Source organism: Leptosomus discolor, chromosome 2 (genome assembly GCF_034619465.1).
Source record: "Leptosomus discolor isolate bLepDis1 chromosome 2, bLepDis1.hap2, whole genome shotgun sequence".
Taxonomy (NCBI): domain Eukaryota; kingdom Metazoa; phylum Chordata; class Aves; order Leptosomiformes; family Leptosomidae; genus Leptosomus; species Leptosomus discolor.
The window spans coordinates 41,408,129-41,432,402 of record NC_141392.1 but is presented as its reverse complement, the minus strand read 5'-3'; the positions used below and the strand labels follow the sequence as shown (position 1 = coordinate 41,432,402).

General features: G+C 37.2%; 1 protein-coding gene across 9 annotated transcripts in view; it reads right to left on the bottom strand.

Annotated features, from left to right (window-relative positions):
- RGS7 (regulator of G protein signaling 7) overlaps positions 1-24,274 on the bottom strand; it is a 263,975-nt gene that overhangs the window by 50,101 nt on the left and 189,600 nt on the right. For all 9 annotated transcript variants that reach the window (XM_086460957.1, XM_086460949.1, XM_086460950.1 and 6 more), the window contains 3 exons: positions 11,742-11,806; positions 9,792-9,868; positions 9,581-9,662 (listed from right to left, as the gene is read on the bottom strand). In XM_086460957.1, coding sequence (XP_086317083.1) covers positions 9,581-9,662; positions 9,792-9,868; positions 11,742-11,806 — 224 coding nt within the window. The remainder of the gene's footprint in view (positions 1-9,580; positions 9,663-9,791; positions 9,869-11,741; positions 11,807-24,274) is intronic.

The following is a 24,274-nucleotide window of genomic DNA, read 5'->3' as shown; positions in this document are numbered from 1 at the left end:
TTTTATTTGTTTTGCAAGCATGGGCTAACTTGTTAAGTTTAATTGCAAAACACTAAATTTCAAGATCTCCAGGGTTTCAAAATTTGAACACTCTAAATTCAAACCATGGGCATGGATGCAAACACGACAGATCTTTGCTTCCACTTGGAAAAGATAAAGTCAGACACACAAACACAAACAAAAGGCAGAGATTGAAAGCTGTCTTTTAATTATTTGTAATAGCAGACTATCACAAATACAGTAAGCTTAACATTTAAAATTTCCTGAGTGTCAAATGTTAGTGTTGCTTCTGCAACAACCTATTCTGCTATTTCTGTAATTGTTGCTATTTCTGTAATTTTTCTAGGAAAGGAGTCTTCTAACTCTTCAGCAGTCACTATTCATATCACTTCTAAAGTAGGGAAAGGAAGATAATTAATGAATGATAGGCAGAATACCAGATCTTTATTTGCAGTTTTTGTATTCCAGTTTACTTGTGTATCTAGCTGAACTATGTGTAGTTAAAAATCAAGAGGAGAACAAGGGTATGGAAGATTATAAAAAAGAAATGAGGCAAAGAAAAAAATTCCAGTGGTAGTATGGAAAAAAACAAAGGAGTTGTCAGATGGAGGAATACCCAGTTTGACTCTGGTTATGTGGGAAAGTTTATTTCTTCTCATACAAAATCTAGCATCAAAGGAGACATTAAAATCCTATATAGAGTAAGTTGTCAGTAATGAATAAAACTGAAGCTCTCACAAAGAAAAACACGGGCTATATTCTCCTGCAACACACCAATTTTTCATTTCCCAGAGATGGAAGTTATTGGAGTGTGCAGAACCTGCTAAGGCTTATAAGGAAAGGCTGAGGTTTAGGTATAGGTTATTTGAATATTTCTGGGTCTTACGTCATTTTACACACTTCAGGGTCAATGAGTAAAAAGGCTTTGCAGTTGAAGAGTTGCACTATTAATGACTTTGCTGATGCAATAGAAAGTCTCAGAGAAACATTTCAAATGTGCTGAGTAGAAGTGGTCAGCTCTTTTAACAGGATTTGGAAAACTGTTACCTTAAGGTCCAGTCAAAGGAGGACTGTGCATTTCTAACCCTTTACGATTTTCAGAAAATTGTTTTCCTGCTGCTTCTCTGATAGGACCTGAAGACTGTTTAAAATGTAGCTCACTTGATAACTTTTAGATCGATCAGCCTCAACTGAGTGATGAAAAAATTATCGCAGTAGCTGTAGTTGCCGGAACCTGCAAATATGTGGGAATGTGTATTGATACTGCTGCTAGGGGGGATCTCGCTGACCTCTGTTACATCACCTAAGGCAGTAAAGCCAAACCAGTGATTACAGGGACTGGGCTACAGGAATGACTTCCTTTTGGTTGGAAAAAAACATTGTTACTTGCAACTGAAGCACATAATCATGGGTTTAATTTACAATCAACTAGGTGTACCTAGTCTTAAACACTCTTATGAACTTTATTAGCCTCTCCAAAAGTCTATGGCTTAATTACAATTTCAATATAGTTCAGTAGTTCTTTGAAAATAAGTCTGAGAAATCAAGTGTGTAAGCATTGAGACTTCTCTTGACAACATGTCTAGTCACAAGATCCCCAGTAAATTAGCAGATGTCTGAAGAAAGAGGAAAAATATTATGGTGAGTTTAATTATTAGGATACAAGTGATGGACTTTTTTTTTTTTTTTTAATTTTGCAGCTTATGCCCCATCTATCACAAATGTAGCATAACCCGATAATTACAAACTCTAAATTGGTATCCCCACTGCAGGCTCTAGCTGCTTAATGAATATAGTCTTTGTTTCACAGTTGAAATTTTTTCTTTCTGTATATGTAGTGGCACTGTAAGTTTTACAAAAGTCTCAAGACACTATCATGCAATAGAAGGGACTAGCACCAACTTTTCTTCTCTCTACTTGGATTTCCAAGAGTATGTATGTGTGTCATACACATTTTTAGTAGTATCATATTCCCATCTTCTGCACAATCACTTTTAGCACAACTGCCTCTTTGGAAACATGCCTTTTTGATCCAGGTGTGTGACTGACACATAAGCACTGTGACTGGACTTTGGATATCTGCTGCTAAGTTACAGTGCTTTTACAGAAGTCCTACTTGCACTATAGTTCTAATAAGAAAGAGAACACAGAAAGATAAATATTTGGATTACAGTCCATTATGGCCATGGTAACTTCATATTGTTAAATTGTATAAATTGTAATAAGTTTGATGATGACTTTGTGTACAGCTTCTATCAAGTTTTTACCTCCTTAGAACTCCAGATCAAACTTCTCTAAAATTAGCTCACAATTTTTCTAGTTTTTCCTATGGACTCTCTCTTCTGTTAGAAATTAGCTCATCCGGGAAGTACAGCTACGCTTTCCAATTAACACCTATAAATCATATTTAATGATTAGGAAGCAAATCCCAAGATTGTTCTCAAGTACAAATTCTGTAGCAGCAAGGCTCAGATTTCATTGCCAGATGCCTCATAAATTGGCAGATAATCAGGGAAAAATTATTAAAACTTGTTTTGTTCCACTAAAGCATTAGATATTTTCCCCAATTTCTACAGACTTTTCATATGTATCTTAAAAGAGATGTGTTATGCTACTAAATACTACCCTTATGGAATACCAGATAGGGTAAATAATTACAATGTATGGATTCAGTGTGACTGAAACAGGTGAATACAACTTGGAACTGGATTTGCACAGAATGGCCTCAAATTTGGTTATATTCCTTCCTATGAATCTATTTTTAAAATGAGTGGTACATCTGACAATATGCTGCAAATATCCCTGGAATATAGTGATCTACAGTCAAGTAGTATTACGGAAAAAAATTAGTTGTACACAGCTTGACTGCTAAAACCTGTCCGTATCGACTGATAATGATGTACAACCTATTGGCTTTCAATTAAGTAAATACAGCTCTTCATTTTTTCTTATTCATTCATTGAACTGCTATTTCAGGCCACATAATGTTCAATGTCCAATCTTATTGAACTGCTTCCTTCAAAGGAGGGGATTGTCTTAATTCATAAGAATTAATAAAGCTTTGTTAGGATTAAGTGTTCTCTTCTGTTGAAGGTTTTAGTAGAGAATTATGCAGGCAGCACAGAATGAATTTAAATGTTCAATACATGTCCTTATTAGCTAATTTCATTTTCTTCATTAAAGAACAGAGATAAATAATACAAAGTTCCAGACTTAGTCGTTAAATTGAAATGAATGAGCAATAAACCTGATTGTGTCATCCACTAGAAATATGTGGATGCAGAAACAATGTATTCTTGATAAACTACAGAGAAAGGCGTAAGCATTTAGGCATAAGTTAAACCCACTATAGACAGCCCCATGTTAAGGATAGAAAACTTGCCATTTGGACCAAAGAGTAAAATCAATTCATGCTTTATTCAAGCATATATTTGAAGATCACTGACTACTACCAAAATAGCAGTAGCTCCACTGGATTTCTGCAGTAATCAGAACATCGCATAGAGTGCAATTAATGGATAATAGTTTAACTACGAGTTGTTTCTCTTGCTTGGACAAGACAAATGAGGTTCAAAGACCATCAGACAAAGGAGAGACATTTGATCAATTAATTTGATCAAGACTTAATTATGTTAACTCAGATGGTTTTCAAACTAAGAGATGGGAAGTCTCAATTAGCACAGAACTTAGGATCTCTTAAAATATCAAAAATTTTCAGCATATTGCCAGAGAAAGGAACCTATGCTGTATCCATTTCCTGTTTACACCTATTTGTCTTCTCAAACTAGAGTTCAGATCTTTTCCCTGAGTAGCAAGGAATTCCAGTGGCTGTGCAAACCAAAGACCTGCTTGGAACAGGAGAAGAAGAGATACAGAGAGAATTTCAGGAAATAGAATACTGATAAACAATCAAATTAATCTATAGGAGATAGAGCATCATGAATTTTGAAAGGGATTCTTACATTCTGACATACTTATTTGCTTAAGGACAGATCTAGTGCAAAGCTGGGCTTTCACCTTAAGAGAACTGGATTTTATCATATTGTTTTTTTTAAAAAAAAAATCTTTTAGTGGTCTGTGTGTCAGAGAAAAACATGATATGCAATATGCATATAAAAAGGATGTTGAAATTCAATTTTTGAGACAAGTCATATGAAACTAAACTAGAAGCTGTACTAAAGAATATACTATTGCATGAAAGTGATATGCTTAATTATTTTTGAAAGTTTTCTAATTACTCTTAATTTACAATAGACTATTTTAGGTTTGTAGTGACTGGTTTTCAGAACCAGAAATTATTGTAAAGAAATTAGATCCATTGTACTTATTCAAGTGGTACTTCAGTAGTGTTAATTTTAATTAAGGCTGTATTAATGTGATTTTTGTGTATGTGAATATTCCAGTATTTGCAACAAGGTTGCATAAGGAAACCTGTTAAATTTATCTGTTTTTTTGCCCCTATGACATATACTCAGAGTCCTTATTGCTTTCTCAAATTTTTTCACCCCGAAAAGCAGGAAATTGCTGTTTTACGGATTCCACACAGAAGAATTTAGGTTATTCACTCAAAAAGAAGTGACAACAGGAAAGTCTGACCACATGTCTCTGAAAATGTTGATGTTAAATATAAGTGACATTTAGAAACTGATTATCTGCCTTTTGATTTGTAAGACGTTCCTCAACGGAATGCTCTGGATTAAAGCAGCAAATTTAGTTCACACAGAAACAAAAATCGGTGTATAAACATTGCACTTATTCAAAAAATACCTTACCCTTACTCCTTCAGCTCGTTTTCCTTGTTGCTACCAGAACCAGGTCTTAGTAAAAACTGTAACGTCATCTTATTTTTCTGTGTCCTTCCACCATCTCATCAGTTAGCTATTTCACAACTTCTGACCACTTCATAATCCTCAGTTTTAACTTGAGCTCTTTCAGTGTGTTGCACTGTTGCAAGAAAACCGGCTTCTTTTTCCACATCTGTCCCACCCTTAGTCAAGTATCAGACTAAATAACAGTGCTAAATAATGTAAGTACAAAATCTTCCATGAAGGTCTTAGTTAGCAGGCTAGCTGTACCGGTTATAAATATCTGCCTCAAACAGATGCAAGTATGGATCATAAACATAACAATTTTCTGAAATAAAACATTGTACAAGGCTTTGTTTCATTACCAGAAGTGCAATTATCTGAGATAGACAATTTCTGCTTTGGCTGCATTCCCTGTCTGCTGGAGAGGTAACTCGCTTTTAGGGATATACAGTGAAACAGGTGCAAAAGAAGACACGAAAATTGTATGCAGATACATCACTAGAGATGTTGGATGGTATGATTCACATTTGTTTCCTGGAGATGTTTAAAAACTTTCGGAAAATGTTATGATAAAGCAGACAGAAGTGTTCTCTGGCTAAACAAGTGACTGGCCCAGAAAAGTCTAAGATTTGTAGCACACAAAGTGTGAAATGGAGGATTGTGCCACCTTAGCCAAGTTAAATTCAGTCTTTTGCCAAGTCTTTGAAGATGATCTTGAAGGACAGGATGGAAAAGTCATTAAAAACAAAAGCAATGAAAGAAAAGAAAAGAAAACCCAAACCGAATAACCGCAAGTATTCACTACATGACCCTAGACACACAGTAATATTACCTACTGGCTCAGATGCTAAGGGTCATGTTCAGACCACATAAAATACAATTTAAAAATATAAACCAATAACATGAGATTAATGGAGATAGAATCTCATTTAAAAAGAATAAGGAGAGAGAGAAGCAAAAGGTGTGGGATGTGTGACAAGGTTTAAAAAATTTAAAGATTACTGTTTTCCTAGTTTGTTACTAGGAAACAATGGCATGAAAACCCCAAATCCAGAAATCATACATATATCTAAATTTTACATCACCAGTGAATTAACTTAATCCCACACTTGCCCTTAGCTTTGGTGCTGTCCTTACTAGACATGCCCACCCTGAATACTTTGTCTTACTGTATTAAATCACACAAACATTGGTTTCATTTTTCATAGAATCATAGAATCAGTTAGGTTGGAAAAGACCTTTAAGATCATCAAGTCCAATCCTTATCAGTATTCGCCATTCTTTTTTTTTTTTTTTTTTTCCACAGAGAAGCAAAATGGTCACCATCATTCAGGAAACCGGTGGTAGCAATGGAAACAGAAGCCCTGGGGATCAGGTTTAACCCAGCTATGAAAGGCAGGATGGAAGTACTCATCACACCTTGACTCATTCTTATCCTGTATTAAATCACAGTATAGCTAAATCATAGCCAGAGTTTAAACTTTGGAGAGGGACACACACCAGTGTAGTCTTCTAGTACATCTTAGAATACTGTTGCCTATTGCACATCTTCCTTTTAAAAATGACTGCAGACAAACCTGCTAAGTATGACTGCAATGCAACCAGCATTCTGACTGATGACAAAGGCCAGAGGCATTGGAGAAAATAAAAAGATTTTTTCAACTTATGATATTTAAGAAGTATACAGAGAAATGCCCTAATCCTCCTAAGAAATTTTCACTTAATTCCATAGTCTCTTATTCATTGAAGTTTCAAAATTATGAAAATGATACACTTCCTAGGCAGGTGGAAAGAAAAGGAAGGCTTTAAAGATATGTATACTCTGCCATCAAAAAGAGAAGTGCATCACTATATGTGAATAATATTAATCTCAGACCTATGTTAGGTACTGGCTATACCTTAGAAATAATAGCATGGACTTCATCCTAGGTCTACTGCCCAGGATCTCAAGGGAGTTGAGATCAGCTCCCCCTGACACATTTCCATGGTTTTACTATGATTGGTATCTGAACTAGTAAGATTAAAAGCTGTACGGGAATGTCTCTGCAGGCTGCAGTACCTACAGTTGAAGCTCAGTCATGCTCTGTTGATCTGCAAGCTAAGATCTTTCCACATAAAGCAGCAACTGGAGTTTACAGAAATGAACAAGATTACACTCCATATTACACACCAAAATAAAAAAATAAATACAGTGAAACTGCAATTAAATAAATATTGGAATGGAAACTGATCAGTGAGGTATCAAAACTGTTCTCTTAACTGCCTTTCAAAAGAAAATTGAGGAACAGCTAGTGATTTGAAAAAAACTCCTCTCCAAATCCACTTTCTCCGGTTCATCTCCAAGCATCATCTCAGTCTGAAAATGTAGGAAAAAATTGTAAGCACTGTGGTATAAATTTTCTAGGGCCTCTGGAACCACCTGCAGGATTGACTTTGACTTAGGACCTATGAAATAAAGGTGCTTTTTGAGGCAAATACCTTTATACAGCAAAAATTGGTTCATTTCCTTTATTTTAAACTTATCAGTCACAGTCATATTTCTGATATCCAAATCATGCTCTTTTTCTGCTGCTACACTCTCCTGGTTTCATTGTCATACAGCTGTTCTTTTTTTGTATCTCCCATTCCTGTAGTGCACTGCTGCACAGACCTTTGCTTCCCTCTTCCATCCCTTTCATCATCTTAAAGTATCTCTTTTTTGAAACAAAATGCAGATGTAATATTCATAGATAATACTCTATAAGTAAAGGTTCTGTACCAGTGCTGTAGCCAGGTAGGTAAGAAATAAAGCAACTAGGGACCAGGACACCTGCAAAAAAACCACTGAAAATTATTTATTTACTCACCTAAACAAAGAAAACAAATAATGAAATATTTGGGTCTCAAAATTCATTTTCAGTAAAAAAAAATAAATTAAACTAGGGTGGATTTTGAACAATATTGTCACTGCCCCTAGCTTCTGAATTTTTATCAAAATATGAAAACTGTAAATAAAAACAAGTATTAACCCAGGTCTTACCCAAACATTACCTAATTTTCCAAAATTAGCTCCCCAGAGTTGCAGCAACATTTCTGTGAGTTTTTGGTGGGATTTTGAGGGGCTTGAAAAGCTATTAGAAATTGTAATTAGCTCTAGCATCACCTTCCTCTTTTCAGTCCATTCCTCTTTTCAGTCCATTCCTTTTTTAATTTTTATTCTTTTTAACAGAAGCTTCTGGCTTTTACTGTAACAGTAATTTCACAACAATGTTTTCAAAACAAGTATTTCACTAACTAGTGAGAGGAGCTGGTTAGCCAAAGTATGAAGATCTCTATTCTTCTATTTATATCTCCTAAAGTCAGGAGCCTGACTGTAAGCTGGTCTTTTACCTCTGATATTTCCTAGGTGTGTCCACAGCCAGATTAAAAATATTTGCTGGACCAGGCAGATTTATCCACAGTTCAGCCAAAGTTCTTAATCAGATTGAATTTTCTCTTGTCCTGGTCCCTTTAATTCTCTCATTATTGTCTGCCTATATCTTAACTTGAAACATCAACAATTCATCTTCTCTTCCAAACCTGGAAACAGCATCTCATTCCCGCATTTAAAATCCTTACATCCTTTTTCTGCAGCTAATACAAAACCTGTCTGCACCTTCAAAGTTCTCAGGTCTATAGAAACTTTCTGTGCCTATTCTATACGTAGCTCCCATCAACATCAGATGGCAGATTGTTTTCTATCCTCCTTCCATATCTTATGTCAGATAATATAATGTCCCAGTCTTCTTGAGTTTAATGCCTATGGTTTGAATCTTTCACTTCAAATGATTTTCTCTACCTGACGTTCTAAATCCTACTTAAAACCCCATTTTTTCTACCACTCTTTCAATTCCACAGTCACAAATTCAAGCTGACCATGTCCAAATGTATTATTTTTAATTTGAAACTTTCTTACTGTATTCACCTCTTCAGTTATCATCATCTCATTTTACTTCCCCAGAATAACTAGTTTTAGTTAAGGATCTTTTCCCAGGGTCACAGTGGAAGATATAGTCCATATTTAGTTTCATTTGTAATGATACCAAACTCTGTACACAGAAAATGGAAGCTTAACTCTAGGTAAGGGAAACATGCAATTCTGTAGTAAAGCAAAAAAGTGTGATTATTGAGTTCTCACAGTTTAATTGGAAGTCTTGTGACATTTGACATTCTTTCTCAAAGTTCTAGCTCTCAAAGGTATTTGATTACATAAGACTTTTCTTTTTGTTTTTCTTTTTAAATTTGTTTCTGGTGGACTTCGACAAGGAAATCATACAAATCTTGTTTAGACAGCATATGACTCCTAGCTCAAAGCCAACAATATCTAACCTTTATGTACATTAAAAATAGCTTAGAAATATGAGCAGAGTGAAGTTGAAAGGCTTAGCGAGCAAAAAAGCAGATTAAAAAAAAGTCAGATTTATTTAAAAGTATTTTTAGCTATGCTGATAATTTTGGTTGTATGACTCATACCTTGGGAAACCTTTGAGATGGTAATAGTCAAAGATAGGTATCTTCTGAGTCAAGAAATCAGGCACAACAAATCTATTCACTAAAAACCTCAAGACTGAGTCTACACACATCTGCAGTCTTCCATAGTAGAATGACATGAAGTATAGATCCTGCAAGGGAGGTGGGCCCTAACCCCTGGCCTTACAGCCCTTTTACTTGTTCCCAGGCTACCTCAATGCTCCACAGAGGCTGATATTTATGAGTCCCCCGCTCACAGGCAGAGTGGCCCCTCCAGCACTCACCACCGGCCGGTGCACATCCCAGAACGCTCGCTCCTGGCTGTCTAGAATCTTCCTCTCTATCTTGTCTCTCTTCTTGTCGACTCTGTCAATGTTATAGGATATTTAAAACAGTGTTAATTTTAAACACAAGAAGTGTCCAATCACTTTTCCCTCCCCTTCTCTCTTCAAAAAGCATGCAAAACCAAAGCCCCTTGTCTCCAAAGGAACTTACTTTGCTTGTGCTTCAGCTTGCATAAAAATAAACTCCCATTTCCGAGCAAATGCTCGCTGTAGCCTGGCCAAACTCTCCTGAAAATATATTACAATTTTAGTGGGTTAGGTTGTAAGTTATTTACTATTTAATAGCTTTTATCTTCTTATCTTTCCCTCCTCCCCTCACTGTTGCCCCACTCCCCCCCAAGATGTAATACAAATCATGATATCTGTGCCAGTGTAAATATACTTTACTTATCTGATACAAAGTCTTTACTTGACACCAAATGGCATGGAATACTAGATCTATCTACTTTTGAATGGCCCAACTATTTTAGTTTTGAAACTCTGATGACAAGTTTGCATGCAACCTTCAGCAGGACATGGGATTTCTGAAGCATTTTTATATGCTAGGTGCTGGCTGAGTAATTTTGTAATAATACAAACAACTTTGTTTTGAAAGTACCTAATACTGAAAGATAACAGCAGTGCTTTCCATACTGGACACATCACAATTCCCATCAGCCATCTATACAAACAGTTTACATTGAACAATGTTGGCTTCCTATCAATTTATTTAAAATACAGCTATCAATACTTTGGTCGTATAGGAATCTTCCAAGACATCCACAGCTAGCCTTATTTTAAAAATATGCAGACTGTAGTTCTTCACTACTGTACAGGAAATATATCTACATCCTACAGCCTACTAATAATAACAGGAAGATGATTTGTAAAATCTTAGCAAAATTCTTTCCTCCAGTGATGCTGGAACAGCTTCACTGTCTGTAACAGAGCTTTTCCAGTCTCCCCCCAGCTTAAATGGCAGCAGTATACTGTCTGTTAACATGGAGAAGTCCAAAAAGACTTCCTCGAAAAAGACCCCAGTTACCTTCATGCACTGCTTATACTGAGCTAAGTGAAAAATTGTCTGTAAACCTCCTAACAAAAACTGTTGCTTTAACTGTATTTCTACACACTGAAATGTATCTCTATTACATACTTACTGAAAATAAAGACTGCAGACAGTGAAGAGGAGACTTTCTAGAGATCTTGTCAATACCTGTAAAGGCTTTCATGCATTGTATACTGGAGGTGAATTTTCTAAGGCATGTAAGTATAAAATTATGTATATCCCACAGTGCGGTAAACTGAAAAGCAAGCTTGTGCCAGAAGAAGCAATAGAGTGTGTCAGCATGGTGTTGCGGCTGGAGTATTTGGCATGTTGAGAGGCCTGGCTGACTATCCTGCTATCATGTCACAGCAGCACAGCTGGACAGCTTTCAGTGCAGAGCCAGGGCTGTTCATGAATTTTATGTTGACATTTTCATGAAAAATTCAGGAACTTTTGGGGAGATAGGGATGGAATTCAAGACAACTCTCTCCTTAGAGAATGCCATTCTCATCAGCTAACCAAACTACCTCTTTTTCCATCTCTTCCTGGCCCCAATTATGTTACCTTGCCTGGGGCACAGCATAACTTCCAGGGAGTGGGAAGTGCCTCTGAGCTGACCTTCTTTGCCTCTCATCTAACTGATGGGACAAGGAGGGCTTAAGCACCAGCATCACTTTAAACAATCCAACAAAAATTTATATTTCTACAGCTACCAACAGCTTCTGAAAATGTTGCCAGAGATCTTTCATTCAAACCTTACAAGGTGTAGAGTACAACTGCTTTCAAACACTCCTGGTGTATCTGGGATTTGTGAACAGTTATTTGTGATCCTGGCATGGTGTTCTGAGCAGAATAAGACTAGAGATAGACCGAAATCTCCATTTTTGCCCAGCTAGCCTTCACTACAGTCTCTCAAACAGCATTCATGACTACCGAGCACTGTCAGACCCACATGCTGGCGAAAGCGGATAACTAATAAATTTTCACACATAGTGCCTATACTTCTCATGCTTAACGTTATTTCACACGCTCATTACGCCTAGCAGAGAAATTTACTTTTCCCCAGGTACTTACAGCTTCATAGTCTGCTAGCTCTAGCCTTGCTTTGTTTTGCATTGTCCGCTTGCAGAGGTAAACAGCTGGAACAGAATAAAATAACGCAGAGTTTGCTACCATCTCACAAACACAGCAGACAAGAAATCTAGAGGCTTCATATCTATTTTACTGCTAGCTTTTTTTGTTTTGAGTTCTCCCTCTATTCTAAAAAGATTTAAATACAGGATCAATGCTACCAGTATTGTAACTAAAATGATGGTCAGATACAGAGATTCATTAAATAATTATAAAATCTGCTTTATGCAACAGACATCATATACAAAATGCATGAGATACTTGAGGTGAGGTTGTTTGATGGCCAGAGAAGTAGCACATTAAGGAAGAAATGGCAAAAATATTTTTTAAACTGTGTGTGTATGACTCATAATGCTTAAGAGTTTTATCAGGAGTGGCCGCTATATTAGTCAAATAGGTTATTAAGAACTGCGTATACACGGTTTTATTTATTCTTACTTTATATTTAGAAATTACAAAATTTAGACCTAAGAAGATTTTAGCTAAAAATTAATTCCAGAAAAAAAACAAGCCTTACACAGATTAGTCTGCTATAACCAATATTTAAAACAGAAAACAATGTGAGATCAAAAAATGAAAAAAGTGTATTATGTATAAGATATAATGAAAAAAATATTCTTTTATTTATTGACTAGATCCAAAATCCTTCATCAGAGCTGTTCTGCCTCTACCTCATTCAGACAGAACAGAATCTTAACTAATAAAATGGAATGCTGACAACTAAATACTGAAAGGATGCAGGGATGAAAATGAAAGTTCAGACTGCATAAACAGCACAATGGTTTGCATCATGTTGCTTGATCCTGAATTCTTTATGCACTCCTTTACCCTTGAATGAAGTACTTTTCCAATAGACTGTATTTAGTAACAACTCTGAATATTGTACAGCTTCCTCCACCAGTAAGACAATGACTGTAGCACAATTCCTTATTGTGCAATATTTACCACTTTATTACTTCAGAGCACCTTCTTCTATGTGAAATGGGGGAATCTTTTGATCACTGTAGGTAAGAAAACCTTATCTGTGGTGTCTACAATCAGCAAAAGCAGCCCATATTTCCTGGTTGTGTTTAGGAACGTTCCTGCTTCCTGACTGCCAGCTTGTCCACTACAGGAGCAAAGAGTAACAACTTCACATAGGAACCTAACTCTTGCAATCACAAATCAATTAGATTTTACAACTCCATGGAAACATTTATTTCTGACAAGTCACCTGCAAATGCATGCAAACCCACTCCACTGGGTGCTATTTCAGTGGAACTGATGACAAGCACTTCTAATAACTCTAGCTGAAATGTGCTGTAAAATGAAGTTATATTTTAATGCAGTTTTTGTTTTCCTCCCCTTTCCTCACTCAGTTTGTGTGTGTTATCTGGTCTATTTTCTTTCATACTTTTCCACTTTCCACTCCCGTAAGAAGGCATGGTCTGTCCCTCTGTTCCCTGCACTCCCATATCCCTTCTGGCTCCAAAGCAATTTCTGTGACTACAAAATCTACAAATACAGATACAAATCCATGTCACACACCAAGTATAGCAGACAAACAGTTTCTATAGCCTCAGCTTCCATGCATTTAAACATTAGTGTACACTTACACTAATGCATTGGCATGCATGCTGAAATGTCACAAAAAGATGAGGAGACAAATTCTGGACCCTTTGTACATAGATTGTATCCACAATCAGTAGAGTGGTAAGAGAATACTGAGGAGAGAGATGGTCTTGGTCACTGAGTGCCTTTTACAGTGAAGCATTTTCCTCTCTTTTCCTCCAAAATTGGTTATTTCGTTGAACAAAAAAACCTCTAAACCCTAATATTTTCATATTAGCAATATAATACATAATTAATAGAAATATGTAGGCAGTTCTGAGAATTCCAGGGGTCAACTTTTGTCTAGTCCAACTAGTCTAATACCATCAGAATGGAAACAAAACAAACTCCCTGTTCTTTGCACTCGGTTAACCACTTCCTCATGGTCCCTGTACAGACACCTTTAGTTATCTTAGCACTTCCTTGGGTCCCATTGTGGGTATGTTTTGGGATTAGCATCTCCTGCTACATCCAACAAAAATCGTTGCTGCAGAGGCAGCTGACTGTCCATCTTTCTGCCAGGATAGGTTTTAACAAAAGAGCATCTTCAGATCACAGATTTGTCAATACCAGCAAAACAACCAACAGCTCACCAGAAGAAGGAGAGAGGAATTAACTTGCCACACTATTAATGTAATGCTATGTCTAAGAAAACTGTCTTCCCTATATGACTGTACTACAGTGTTTTTCCTGCAGGGTTCTTTTAAAGACCTTTTTCCTCCAATTCCATAGCAAATAGTCCGTACAAGAATATTTGTTTTTCATTATGAGCACATCTTAGTCAAGACTCAAATCTATTCATCCCTCAGACATTTTTTCTTTGGAATATCCATATGACCCCCTGCTTCAGGAGCCTAAAGGTTATAATACCTGTGGCTTGGATTCTTTATGTCAGAAACGTTTCCATGTGCCAGTGTGGGTAACACAGAATAGGCTCAAGAAAGATTTAGTTATTTGGGAAATATGACATATCCACTAGCATAGAAGAAAATAGTCCTGAAGGACATTCCTACTCTTTGACTCAATTTACTGCCATTGCTAACAATTATTATAGAAGTGCATGTTTGAGGATCTATTTAAGAGCTACTTGTAGTCACACGAGAAGCTGGCAGAAGCTCAGGAATTTGAGTTCACCAGTTCACACTCTTGTTATGATATTCTTTGGCTTGCCCATAACAAAATTGCCTGTAACTACCACGTTGGAAAGCAAGAAGAATCTGAAAATTGCTCTTATTTTCAGTCAGAACATTCGAAGACACAGAGAAATGAGCTTTTGTTCTTCTGACTTCTAGAGGAATGAGATCTGAAATACTGATACTCCCATCTTTCACAGGTACTACTCCTTTTCTGCAGGAAAACTTCTGTGAAGTAACTGCATGTGTCCAGCAGCCTGACCCTGAGCAGCTGAGGAGGATGTCAGTTTCCCTCTCAAAGCAGAGTCATGAGCCTTCAGCATTTCAGAGAACGGTAGTGTCTGCTTTTCTAATCCCATGGTTTATATGAATTGTCTGTGTTTTTACAGCTTCACATAGAAGTACAATCTGCATGAAGGGGCTCCAACTAAAAGCTCCTCTATTTCTTCGTATAGTTCTTTATTTATCTGCCCCCCAAAAGTCCTGGTCAGGGCCCTCATTACACCAAGGAGCTGTAATTGCCCTGAGCAGCCCATCCAGGGTCTCCACTGAGGCCCCCTGCACCCAGGAGCTGTGCTTAAGCCCAGCTACTTCTCCTGGCCCCAGCTTGAGCTACGTCATAGATATGCCTCTAACCAGCCCTGTAACTTATCAATGCTGCCCTGGCTTCCCGGCTTGACCTTGGACTTTCCTGGTCACTTGAGACTCTGTTGGTGAGGACATTACTCCTGCTTTCACTGTTGCCACCCTCAGTTCTTGCTTACCTTCCCTTGCAGAGCTGCCCGCTCTTGTCGCTCCCTGACAAGGGTGCTGAAAAACGCTTAACACATGGATGAATGGTACGCATGGGACAGGGTCTGATTAATAACCTCAAATTGCTAAATATGGACTGCACATACACTCTTATTTTTAGAGCCAGTATATTCTGATGGATTTTGCAATCAACATAATTGCCTCCACTAAAGTGAATTATATATTAGATGCTATAGTTTGTGCTTTAGAAGTGACTGATTATCATGAGAAAACAGATTTGCCAATAATTTTAAAGGCAATATTAATATTCAACATTTCACAATGAAAGATGGTCAGTGATGTTTATAAAAGGGCATTTGAACCACAAACCAGTACTAAAACACACTTTGGTAGATGTGCAGTAAATAGACTACTCTTGAAAATTTTGTTCAGGCATTCACAAAATGAGGGCAATGTGAGAGCTTAAAGTGAGATTGAGACGTGTTCTAGTGAGAGTTGCATGAAGAGAATGTCTGGGTTTTCCCTCTCGCAAGTTTTTAAACTGTTACACCCAAAATAACCCATTTTCATGGTTAGATACCTTTGTTTCCTATTCTGGACTGTTCACTTGCACTTGAAATCTCCTAAGAAACCTCTATAGATTTTTTTCTTTAGATAAGATCATAGTGATATGACAGATTTCAATCTAGAATCAAGACACTGGACTGAGTACACATTATATTACATATACTTAACCGAAAAGCCCCAGACCTTTCACCCAAAAGTTAAACTGGGGAATTTAATCTTGTTGCTAAGCAGGGGCTAAATCTTCCCTCTCACCACAGCAGAGAAAAAGGCTCACATAAATTCAATGGAAGTACAAGTGGGCCTCTGAAGACCATGGATAATGCCACCTACACATCCACCACCCTGTACACAAACCTAAGCTCCTTACATAATTGTTGCAGTGCCAGTGGTGTTACAGCTTGATTCAGCCCCAGATGGTGGGCGTAACTTTCAGTGAACACTCATTATCTCCACTGAGGCCAGATTAAATTTACACCCTCTGCAAATAAAAATTCTGGTTTCAGAGTCAGTGTGTACATGCCTAGTCAGTATTTAAAGAGCAAAGAAAATAGAAAGTACTGGAAGGTCTAGGGGTTTCAAAGTGCCCTGTGAAGACAGTTCTCCCTCCATATGCGAGTGCCTGAGTCAGATGGAGAATTACAGGACAATCAGCACAGAACATGACTGCAGGATGGAGAGAATGAAACCAAATATCTTATTTAAACAACAGGATTTCTAGGGCTATTTATGCCATCTTTAGGTCATCTCTGCTTTTACTCAATAAAAAAAAATTAATTTTTGCTCTTTGCAACAGCTATTGAGTCTTTAAAAAAAAAAAGATGACAACTTTTAAGTGGACAAATGGGTCACCAATCAGCTTCATGTACCTGTAAAAGAACTACACTCTTTAGTAAATGCTAATAACATTAATTTAGAAGGAAGACCATGATAGCTTATGTGCACTATATTGCCAAATGGTCAAAACCACAACTTCTGAAACACTCCTCCCTTTCTCTACCTGTTTACTCTTTGATTGCAGTATTTCTGTAACATTTAAGGAATGCAATTTGATTATAGACAGGTAGAGGACTTTCTTGTATAAACTAAGGGCAAGCAAGAAACCAAATTTCAAACTACCAGAGAGCTCAAGAATTAGAAAAAGGCAAATTCATCTTCAACACACAAAAGTCCCCAGACAACCTTGGCCTCCTAAAATCCTGCAGGGTGATGAGAAGAGGTATGGAAGAGAGCTCACCCAAGCTACAGAAGCTATAGGATCAGACAAAGAATATTCTCTTGTCAAATCTAGTTTAAAAAATGCATCCATTGAATTACTTCATACTTCTTGATGTTATCATAATGCTTTCAATTTGCATTCAAGAATTTAACACCCTGCTTTGGCACCAAAAAACAAATCTGTGTACTTCCTCCTAAGGGTCTCAGATTTAAGGAGGACTCGAATGCACTCACTAAAAAGCTTCGAAGAGGAGATGCAACAAATCCAAATACACTGATTTTGCGTAGAAACCACTTAGGGTATGTGCAAGCCAAGGCAAGGCTTACGATGACAGAAGATGGAGAGTATTTTGTTCTAAACTGCAAAAATCACCTACAGGGATGGCATCAGATGGCGGCCATTACTTGACAAAGTGGGCAATTACTCAGTGTCCACCTAGCAAAGGGCTATCAGTTGCAAGACAGCGCATGACTACAGAAAAAAGCATTTGTTGTCACTGTCCCTTCATGGCCTGAAAGCTCTAATTTCTATATTGATAATGAAACAGACAAACCTATTTAGTTTACTCAATACAGTAATTTGAAAGCAATTCTGAAAATTATTTATGTTTATAAATCTCAGAACTTATTCTGATAAGAAATTTTATCTCTATTTATAGGGGACCTAGATGCAGATTATCAATGCTTTTAAAGTAATGCTTGTCGAGTAATGCTGTAGAAAACATGTACTTGGTTCAGTTATTTTTTCATGCGCATGCATACAAATGGACTGACCAAACACATTTTCAGTGCTCCACATATTATGGAAGTAAGTTCCACAATCATGGAAAGAAAAATTCAGGTAAGTACAAAACTCTGAAGTGGTGAGCTGATTGGAAAGTATTTTCAGGAAATGCCTCCTCACTGCCGTGGTTTGTCAGTGTCAGAATTAGCAAGGATCAGAAGAAAATTCAGGACAAGCTTGTTGAAATGAGACTTTCTCTTCATCATTTATATGACAGACATAGCTCCTAATGAGTGAATTATGTAGGTCTGCAGAGAATATAATGGGATATGAATTCAGAGTGGTAAAAAATCTTGTAGGTCACCTCTTCCATCTTTCTGCTAATGCAAGACTCTTTCCCAAAGCTCATTTGATTCGATGCTGCCCAGATTAAATTTTATGCATAGCAAGCACTGGCCCCAGCCACATTTTCTTGAGGGACTGTTCTTGATAGACTGTACTCCTCCCTTAGTCCTGCCACCAAGATCTTAGTCAATATATTCTGTATATGTAGTTTCTCAAAGCAAGGTCACTCCCTTAAGGGGCCACAACCCAGCCTTAGAAACAATTTAGTACATTACTTGCTTCTGGTGGAAAGAGTCTGTTTCCTACTATACCTAGAAATCCAGCAAATGTTGAGACACTTCGAGACAAGTCCTTAAAGGAGGGATCTCTATTAAGGACCTAAGATGATTGCTTGCAAGAGTCATCACTGACATACTCTGTCTGACATTAGCTGTTGAAGAAATGGGAACATGGCATCAAGATACAATATTATAGATTCTTCAGAGCTCTCCAGAAACTATTTACAGTATATTGGTAATTTTCTCCTTATTCTCATGGCATAAATTTTAAATTTTTAATTTTAATTAAATATTTTTTATTCATAGCTGAACAATTTATATCAAAGAAAGTGCTACTATGCTACCACTTTTGCCCCAAACTACCTACTCATATTTATGGATTGATTTCCAGAGATGCTGAGCACATGCAGTTTTCCAGCAGAGTTCAGGTAAGCAATAGGGCTTAATACTTCTCAAACACAAATCGCTTGCTAATAAGCTGTTGCCAAGGGAATCCTGCCTGAGCATTTAAGAAAAGAAATTATATAATGTATTCTCTGTATAGCTCTCCTTCTAGCCAGTTACTCCATGGAAAAGTGTTTAGCAAGACAAATGAGAGAGAAAATTCCTGAACTAATCAAATTTTCATAGAGGGATTTGAAGCTAGGCACATAAATTAGTAGGCAACAAACTCTAGAGAGAAAATTATACAAAAATTTTCAGTAACATGAAAACATGATACATGATTGGACTACTTTTTGTGCACTATGTACTCTTTAGCATGACTCCAAGTTTGGCAGAGGAGGCAAATGAGCCAGGTGCAATGGCTCGTGTTCAGAATGGAGCATCAGAGGCTGAACTCAGAGAGGTCTCTTAAACTATAAGAAGGAATCATTAGGAAGAAAGTTTTGTATGGACTGACTTGTTAGCTGATTATCAAGAAAATTTAGAAAGCACAGACTTTTTCGTTCATAAAGATGCTGGAGAACAGCTATGAGACAACTTTCACGTAGCAAAAGTAGATCGTTTCCTTATTTTACTGTAACTCAAGCTCGATAACCATGTCATGAATATCTGTAGAATTGCCAGAGAAGTTTACAGGCAGTACTTACCCAGACAGGGAACTTACACTTTTAAAAGTAGGAATTAATTAAGGCTATTTTTTTCCCTGTAAGTGCTCTAATTTCCTGGAAGATTGCCTTTACAGGACATGACTTTACCTGGAAGGCTAGTGAAAATATGTACGTTTTCAAAACTTGTCCTTCTTCACAGCAGTAGAATTTAAGAATTTGCTTTGAATATATTGAAAAATAGTCTTATTTAGCATCATTTACAGATCACACGGTCAATGCAACAGGAGCTTTAAGAGCACATAACAGTTATTTACTATGTTCTCTATAACCTACCAAGATTCTGCAATCCTCCTCCATTTTTAACTCATTTGGGAGAAATGCACACACATAAAATTACAAGGTTGAAACAGCATCCTCTCGCAACTATATAGATGCAGTTGACTGTTGTCTTCTAATATTAGTAAAAATGTCCTTAACAGTATAAGTGACTGTGGCACTTTTAAAATTCTATTCTGTTTCTGCTTTGAACATTCTTTTTTTTTTTTTTTTAATATGCAGTTGACTGTAGGAACACAGACAGTTCTGAGTCTAACATTCAAAAGTGCCCTAGAGAAAAAAAGTGAAAGTTACTAATTCTTCATATCTAGTGTGTCTGAAATTCTTGTAAGCCTCTTAGATTTTCACAACTATATTTATTTGTTTGCTTAGGCTTAGGCTTGTGCTTTTCAAACACAAAAAATAATTGCTATTTTGTTGTGATTAGAATTTTTCCCTAACCTTTCATATTTCTTATTCATCTCATTCAAAAAAAGAGAAGAGTAAGAAAATTAATTTCTCAAATTTGTTGCAGCTTTGAGTCACTAAACCTCCAAGAGAAACTGACACATCTCATGAGAACTGAGGCCAAATGCATATGGAGTATCAATTTGATATGTGGCATTTGATATGATTGAAAAACTGGTTGGATGGCCAGAGAGTTGAGGTCAATGGAGCTAAATCCAGCTGGCAGCTGGTCACAAGTGGTGTCCCCCAGGGCTCAGTACTGGGGCCACTCCTGTTTAACATCTCTATCAATGATTTGGACAAGAGGATGGAGTGCACCCTTAGCAAGTTTGAAGGTGACACCAAGCTGGCTGGAAGTGTCGATCTGCTTGAGGGTAGAGAAGCTCTACAGAGGGATCTAGATAGGCTGGATCGCTGGGCCAAGGCCAATTCCATGAGTTTCAATAAGGCCAAATGCCAGGTCCTGCACTTCGGCCACAACAACCCCCAGCATTGCTCAGGCTTGGGGAGGAGTGGCTGGAGAGCTGCCTGGCAGAGAGGGACCTGGGAGTGTTGATTGACAGACGGCTGAACATGAGCCAGCAGTGTGCCCAGGTGACCAAGAAGGCCAGTGGCATCCTGGCCTGTATCAGGAATAGTGTGGCCAGCAGGAGCAGGGAGGTGATCTTTCCCCTCTACTTGGCACTGGTGAGGCCACACCTCAATTACTGTGTCCAGTTTTGGGCTCCTCTCTACAAGAAGGACATTGAGGTGCTAGAGAGGGTACAGAGGCGGGCTGCCAAGCTAGTAAAGGATTTGGAGCATGTCTCTTATGAGGAACGGCTGATGGATCTGGGGCTGTTTCGCCTGGAGAAGAGAAGGCTGAGGGGAGACCTTATCGCTCTCTACAACTACATGAAAGGAGGTTGTAGTGAGGAGGCGGTCGGTCTCTTCTCACTAGTAACAAGTGATAGAACAAGGTGAAATGGCTTTAAGCTGCACCAGGGGAGGTTCAGGCTGGATATTAGGAAGAATTTCTTTATTGAAAGGGTTGTCAGGCGTTGGAACAGGCTGCCCAGGGAGGTGGTGGAGTCACCATCCCTGGAGGTGTTTAAGAAATGGGTAGGTGTTGTACTTAGGGACATGGTTTAATGGTGTTGGTAGAGCTAGGACAAAGGCTGGACTTGATCTTGAAGGTCTCTTCCAACCAAAACTGTTCTATGATACTGTGATATTTCCCCTTTCTGAGATAAAATGGACTTCCATATTTAATTAATTCTTAATCACATGAATTGCTTTTAATCTGCCAGAAAAAAAATTCTGTCAGTTACAAAATTACATCTGTAAGAAAAGAGAAGATGTTTACAGGTAGGTCACATACTCAGCCATTAGCTGTGTTTATTTCAGCCCGTTTTCTGAACTGAGATCCAATTCTATTTGTCACAAAACCAAACCAGAATTCAGGAACATGTCTTAACTCACAGGAAATGCAAAGTGATTTGAACTATGTTGGCCTTTAAAATAATTATTAATAAATAATAATAATTATTAATAATATTAATGTGCATACTTATTTTCATTAATAAAATCCCACTGAAACCAATGGGATTCTACACAGAACAACATGTCGTGCATGGGTGGACTCCAAGACACACGGCATTACAACGTGTATATCCAATAGATGGAACCTAAGAACCTGACTTTAAAAATTATTGGCAATTTGAGGCACCTCTCTTAGAATCTCTTATAGCATGATTTCCAAGAAAAAGGGAGGGAGATTTTTAGCACTTCGTGAAAATTAAGTTTCTTAGTAACCTCAAAATGATCAGATGGTCAATATTTTGATAGTTACAATCAAAACCAAAGGCTACACAATTCCACTTAGACAAACAATAAATTTATCTAAACTCTCTTTTTGCACCACCAAGACATAGCACTGCACTATAGCTTTATTATGAGAATGGGTCTGCAGTTTGTTGACATTTTGGAAGATACTGTTTTTGTGTCTTTTTTCTTCACATTTTGTTCAGAGAAATCTTTTTCAGTGAAAATACTTGATATTACAAACTTATGTGGAACATGAAATTATATTTTAGAGAAGATATTAACATAATATACAAAGACGTGAAGATTATTTGTTTCTGAGTTAATTCTTGAAACAAACTAAGATGCACAGAGTCTCAATCTCATTTAACTTCTAGTTTAAGATTCATTATTTTCCTGGCAGTATGCTACATTCTGGACAGTAGCCCAGCTATGGGTGAGTAATGGTAAATGGTAGGGAGTAATTTTTAAATTAAAATAAAATTGCAGTCTGTTTTCAAAGACTTGTAAAATTAGGTCAACGACAAAGAAACTAGTTTTCCTTTTTAATAACTTTGATAGAAGAAGAGTACAGAGAAAGCCTACTTCTTGCTGGCCTTGAGAGACTCCTAATTTGTGCCAGAATTATCAGTTTCAGGAGGTGCAGTTTCAAGCTTCTTCAGGACAAGTCCATGAAAATGGAAGCATTGCACAGCACCATAACGCTTGACAAGCATGAAATGCATTTGCCTATCTGTAATAACATAAATTTTATTAATTATATTTTCTAGGAAGTAACAGAATTACTGTGGAAATCTGCAGAACCTCTTTGGAGTGTATTTCAGGTGGAATTTATGCTTTACTATCCTCAAATTGTTTCATTCCTACTTTAGATTTATTTGGATTCTTGAATATTATTGGTTTGATTTTTCTATATTCCTCTGATGACAATGGTTTACAACAGGTATGTGATCCTTTTCGCAAGCAGCTTTATTCAGTTCTCACCTTATCTGCTCTCTCTTCATATTCACAGAAAAGTATCGGAAAAAAATTCTCAGGCCACAAGGCTAATACTAATTTCTGAGACTGGAAAAAGATCCTAACCTAACAAGACCTATTGAAAAGTTGTCTTGAAAATTTATTTGCCTGCAAATGCTGTAGCATTAGCCAGTTCTAATGACACACAGCCACCTTAGGTAGATCTAGAGCAATGCTCTAGGTGAGGGAGCTGCGGCGGGTTTCTTACAGGCTTGCACCTTTGGTTCATGAGTCTAAAGGACCAATAAGATGGCAGGATTGGAGGTTTCCCTTCCTTCACCCTTCTGTAGCTGAAAAGCTTAAATTCACCAACTGGAATGTATTTTGCAGACTTTATATTTAAATCTCAAAAGCTTTCAAATGAGTATGATTACTGTTCAACAAAGGCACCTCCATGAATGACGAGGAAACTGATCCCATATTTCTGCTAATTCTGTATTTCTGGCATGCAAAAACTGGACGGATTATAAAAGGTTTCTATTTATTGATTAAGGTATATAACTTATTGCCCAATCCAGTGATCAGGTATGACTAGAAAGTTAGTGTCTCCTAATTTAGATTAAAGGATAACTAATGGAAACATTCGCAACCTGATCTCAAGTTCAGACCTGTTAAGCATATATTTATTTCTTAAAATCCCCCTGGTAATGTAATACACCTTACAGCTGAAAAACCCATGCCTATTAAAGCCATAGCAAATTACTTCTGATCTTTAACATATTATGAGACTATACCGAAGTGCCCCTCTGAGAAAAGCAAGTAACATTTTCAAGGAAAGGAAAAAACATTGTAGTAAGTGGTAAATCAAGCATTTCTCCTTCAGTGACTAATTTTTTTCGTATGGAGTGGCTAATCAGTCAGGTGTTGTATGAATTACTACTCCTCCTTTGTAGCTTTCCATAACTGTTTTCTGGACATCTTCATATCTCAGCATTTTAAAGAGCATTTTTCTCCTATAGGGTGAGGAAATTCACCATTTTCAAAATCTACCTTGAAGATGCTCAGCTCTGCTGAGAGTCTCAGCTTGAAATTGTTTCATTTAGCAATGTATTTGAAATTAAACTATGTCTGCTGCAGAAAGGGTCTATTAGAACCATTTATCCCGGTGGTCTTCAGCTTCCAAGGGCTGAGACTGAATCCATATTACAAGTGAACATACATCTAAATTTCCAAAAAGCTGTAAATAGAGACTTTCAAAGTTTGAGGTTTTGAAAAG